Source organism: Pistacia vera, unplaced genomic scaffold, assembly GCF_008641045.1.
Source record: "Pistacia vera cultivar Batoury unplaced genomic scaffold, PisVer_v2 Contig359, whole genome shotgun sequence".
Classification (NCBI taxonomy): Eukaryota; Viridiplantae; Streptophyta; class Magnoliopsida; order Sapindales; family Anacardiaceae; genus Pistacia; species Pistacia vera.
Genome location: NW_022196178.1, coordinates 1,377,088 through 1,382,614, shown reverse-complemented (window position 1 = coordinate 1,382,614; position 5,527 = coordinate 1,377,088). Strand labels below are relative to the sequence as shown.

General features: G+C 33.8%; 1 protein-coding gene across 1 annotated transcript; it reads left to right on the top strand.

Annotated features, from left to right (window-relative positions):
• Positions 1-569: 569 nt before the first annotated feature.
• LOC116139784 (L-type lectin-domain containing receptor kinase IX.1-like) lies at positions 570-2,649 on the top strand. The gene has a single exon (XM_031425441.1). It carries the CDS (start codon positions 570-572, stop codon positions 2,556-2,558), a length of 1,989 nt encoding a protein of 662 aa, XP_031281301.1. The 3' UTR covers positions 2,559-2,649.
• The last annotated feature ends 2,878 nt before the right edge of the window (positions 2,650-5,527 follow it).

Here is a 5,527-nt window from a genome sequence, read left to right as displayed (position 1 = left end):
GATCCTTGAGCTTTGATCCCCTAGTTCATTGGAAATAGGATGTTTAATGCCCCAGATGTGGCTTTTCCGTCAGTACAAAGGAAATAATCACATGTGATTAGTCAACCCTGTTTGCATTGATTAATTTCCTTTGCACATTGTTGTCTCGAACTGTCTCAGCAGTTAGATCAATTAGGTTCATAAATCTGGATAGAAGATACTTTAATGGCCACAGTCTGTAGTTTTTCGCATTATTTGTAAGCTAATAGTTGTAAATCTGGAGAGCAATTCGGCACGAAGGATTTTAAAATGTTCAAGGCTATCAAAATACCGGTTATCAGGGTATCACTCTAGTCTTTTATTATGGTTAAGTTCAAAAAATGACGATGCTTTGCTGGCGAATGGCAATACATCTGCAATCAAACAAAGCTCTGATTCTATATGTTTTGATTCCCTTTCAATGAAGTTTCCTGAAGATTAAAATAGGGGTTAGTTGGAAACTTGACCATCACACCTTAGACTTATAATGAATGGGATTCACACTATTTATAGTCAAATAGGTTCCCTTCCATGCCATAACACTGAATGCCATGGCCACATTTACCTATGATTTCCTCAATTTCACTTTCTTCATTTTCTTCATTGTTCTTCTTCCCTCTGCCGCTTCACTTAACTTCCGAATGCCGCGTTTTGACCCCAATGATGACAGAATACTTTATCAGGGAGATGCAGTACCTTCCGTCGGAGGTATTGCATTGAATTATAAAGACACTTTTTCATGTCGTGTTGGCTGGGCCACTTATGCCGAGAGGGTACCGCTTTGGAACTCTGATACCGGAGAGACTTCTGACTTCAGTACCAAGTTCTCCTTCATAATCGACACCAAGGATAGTCCTAGTCGTGAATATGGCAGTGGACTTGCGTTTTTCTTAGCTCCTGTTGGATTTCAAATCCCTCCGAATTCGGTTGGTGGCTTTTTAGGCCTGTTCAACACCACAACTGCTTACTCATCTTCAAACCAAATTGTTATGGTGGAATTTGATTCTTACTGGGATGATGGATGGGATCCTGCGGATATTTTTAATCAAGACCATGTCGGGATCAACTATAACTCGCTTGTTTCAGCTGTCTATACGCGCTGGAACGCTAGTTTCCACAGTGCAGACACCGCTGATGTGCAGATTACATACAATGCTACTACTAAAAACTTGAGCGTCTCTTGGACCTACCGACAGACCTCTAATTCTCAAGAGGACACAAGTTTATCTTACATAATTGATCTGAGGAAGGTTCTTCCAGAGTGGGTCACTATTGGGTTTTCAGCTGCTACCGGCGCGAAATTAGAGAGAAATATCCTTGAATCATGGGAGTTCAATTCAAGTTTGGTTGGAAAGGAGACAGACGGAGCGGATGCAAGAAAGACCAAAATAATAGTTTCTGTCACAGTTTCATTGGGTGTTCTTCTAATAGCTGCTTTAGTAATGACCGGACTTGTAGTTTCGCGAAGGCGGAATCGGAAGCAGATGAAGAAAGATCCTGGAGAGACAATGAACTTAACTTCCATCAATGATGACCTTGAAAGAGGTGCGGGACCAAGGAAGTTTTCCTACAAAGATCTCGCGACTGCAACCAATAATTTCTCGGATGATAGAAAGTTGGGTGAAGGAGGGTTTGGTGCCGTGTACAAGGGTTACTTTATTGATATTGACATGGCTGTTGCGGTGAAAAAGATTTCAAAAGGTTCTAGACAAGGGAAAAAAGAGTACATAACTGAAGTGAAGACTATTAGCCAATTGAGACATCGAAATTTGGTGCAACTTATCGGTTGGTGTCACGATGGTGGTCAATTTCTTTTGGTATATGAGTTTATGCCAAATGGAAGCCTTGATTTTCACCTCTTTGGCAAGAAGACCAGTCCTCTTACTTGGGCTGTGAGATACAAGATATCTCTTGGTTTGGCCTCGGCTTTGCTCTATCTCCACGAAGAGTGGGAGCAATGTGTGGTGCACCGAGATATCAAATCAAGTAACATAATGTTGGATTCTAATTTTAATGTCAAACTAGGTGATTTCGGATTGGCGAGGCTCATGGACCATGAGTTAGGTCCTCAAACAACTGGGTTGGCTGGAACTTTAGGTTATCTGGCCCCGGAATACATTAGCACAGGAAGGGCTAGTAAAGAATCCGATGTATATAGTTTTGGAGTGGTTGCTCTAGAAATTGCTACCGGGCGGAAGTCAACAGATCCCATGAAGGAACAATCTGAAATGGGGTTGGTGGAGTGGGTTTGGGATCTTTACGGAAGAGGAAATCTTCTTTTGGGAGTTGATGAAAAACTGGGAGTGGATTTAGATGAAAAACAAGTAGAGTCTTTGATGATTGTTGGATTATGGTGTGCTCACCCAGACCACAGTTTCAGACCTTCAATAAGGCAAGCAATTCAAGTTCTTAATTTCGAGACGGCCATGCCAAATCTTCCAACGAAGATGCCGGTTCCTATGTATCATATACCTACTGATCCATCACTCAGTTCCGGTGAACCTTTCATTACAAATTCAAGCATTGAAGTGGGTCGTTAGAATTTTAATTAATTTCTACTGTTGTTGTAGCCATGTACTGATTTCTCTTTGATGATATAATTAATTCATGCATCGAAGTGGATATATGATATATCATTTGACTTTTGTGTTGTTTACTTGTTCTCTTTTGATGATATAATAAAGATAAGATGGCAACATATGGTGTATATACATATATATATCAATAAAAAATTAAAAATTAAAGGTTGAAACTAAATTATATGCGGAATTTCTCTAGTTAATTAGTAACGAAATTTCCATAATCTGATGTACAAGTTTCTTTCTTTTTATTTCAGAGACACAAACAACAACCGAATGGAACAGCAGGACATTTAGTTATCTAATAATTAAGAACGATTCTTGTTATTCTGATCCTAATCGATCGGAAAGATGATGACTTAGGCTTCAGGATATATTTTCTTGCTAGGAAAGCGAAAGACAGCATGAAAATCTTTTGTAGACTCATATAAATAATTTCTCTACATATCTTGTTCGGATTTTTTTAGTAATATATGTGTGTTTTGATTTGGTACAGCTAATGATAAGACTTAGTCAACTTTCTCTTTCATATTGTATTTTAGATTTTGTATGCACGTCCCTAGAAAAATCAATTCTAATATTTCTTCCTTCTTAATTATTATAAAAGAGTAGCTTGCTAGGGATATTTTCTGCTATTTTTTAATATTTGATAGATATATAATTATAAATAAGCAGAGATTTCAAACTTAGAAGCCCCTAGGAAACTTATTTATTTTAAATTGAGATGATAAGGCAAGAATAAAATTGTTTTATCTAAATGGGTTAGGAACTTAGGATATTCATGAAACATTATTTGACATTTTGTTTATTTTATATTTGTTAATTGTCTTATATATATATGATTCGTGCAACATTATTTGACATTTTCCACTCCCTACAAATATATAATGTTGTATGATCTGTAAAAGTAAATGTTAATATAATTCAAAAATAAAGGTCCTAAATTCTTATACTGTAAAATATCAGGATACTGAAACGGGAAGAAGATATAAGAGGAGTCACATCCAGGAGTTAAAAGGGAAATTTTCTTAGCAGAAAAGGCATTTAAGTCGCTGATTTTGATACAAAATAAATTACATTTATGTATCTATGCATTCTTGGTCTCATTTAGAAATTCAAACACCAAAGGGATCTTCACTCTTCAGGTACGTACAGAGTACTAGAAAATAGAAATCTCTTTTGGATATTATTTTTTAACTCAAGGGTACGTTTCCACTTGCTTCCTTCGAGTTTTGACCTATAATTATAATCCTTTGCATGTAATAAGCCGGAAGTTTCTCCTTAATTAATCCTCAAAGTCAAGGCCATCTTAATCTTCTGAGTGCTTTTATACGTATAGCTTAGCTGCCTTGAATATCTTATTGGTTAACATTTCTTGTTCTGTACTTGATGAAGCTCACTTCCTTGTCAAAGATTAGTTCAAAAGACTTCGTATACATAAAACAATGAATAATGTATCTGTTACGAATTAGCTCATATATAATCTATTATATGATGTAGAATTGTCACATTTATTTATTTGTGAATAATTTGGTAGATGAAATTATTACAAATTAATGTGATATGAAGTAATTTAAAAAAGGTAAAAGCGTATGAATAATTTAAATTAAAATAGGATATGTGACAACTATATAGCATATATTGACATATGAGTAGTACTTAATTTATACAAGAAGTTTACTTTTTTAGTATTACATTTTATTCCAAATCCTAAGTAATTTTTTAGAATGTTGCTATCTATTTTAAGTTTTAATTTTTTTTTTTTTTTTTTTTGATGAAATTGTATTGAGTCCTTTGAATGAATCAATTACCTGAAAATTTGTATATATAACATTATTTAATTTAAAGTAGATTATCTTTATACATCATGCTTTAGGATCCGTTTGGGAGTTTCATGGTGGCGGTTATGAAGGTAAACTACTGTAACGGTTTTGAGAGTAAACAATCGTAGTAGTTTTGAAAGGTTTTTAGTAACGGTTTTTAAAACACCAAACCTGTGCTTGAGAGTTTATTTTCTTGCGGTTCTAACAGTTTTTTAAAGCGATAAATTTATACATATGTCCATAAAAATACCCCAACTCTAACCAATACTTTGGAGTTTTGTTTTTTCAATTACAAGGTAAAAATTCTTTATTTGTTTTCTACTTATTAGTATTTTATAACTTCAAATATGATAAAATCTTTTTATCCTTCTTCACTATTCTTTGCAGCATCTGAAATGATTGAAAAATTGTAACTCCACTTCTCCAAGAAAGCATCTAGAAATGAGATTTTAATAATTTTTTTTATGATTGCTTAAAATTATTTTATATTTAATATGTTTGAAGATGTGCATAATATGGTTTTTTTTTTTTTTTTTTTGATATAATTGGGATAGTTTTATAGTAGATAGGGTATTTGTTGAATAAAATTTTAAAACCAACCAAAATACCTCGATTTTTGGTGTTTTATCAACCCCTCAAAAATACACTATACTGGTTCTGGAGGGTTTTTGAGTCAGTCAAAACTAGTGTATAAAAAATTTGGCAAGTAATGGTTTTAAAACACATCAAAACCAATCTAATTAATAACCCCTTAAACCAGTGGAAAAAAACTCTCAAGCAGACTCTTACAGTTTTTGATTTTGTTTTGTATTAAATATTATTGAATAGTATGTATATCTAATCCCATGTTTAATTTAATATATATATATATATATTAAAATACTATTAATAATTATATATTAAAATACTATTAATAATTTGTGAAAAGGGAAGGAAGACGTTTCATTCAAAAGGTCACTCATAAAATTAAATCCATTAAGAAAGTTGGAGATGGATTTTATTCCATGAATGTTTAACAAAGGGGGAGTGTTCTTTGATGAAGAGAAGGATTTGTATGCATTGATTTATAGAATTTTTACTGGTTAGTGGGCTTGTCAGTGTCAATAA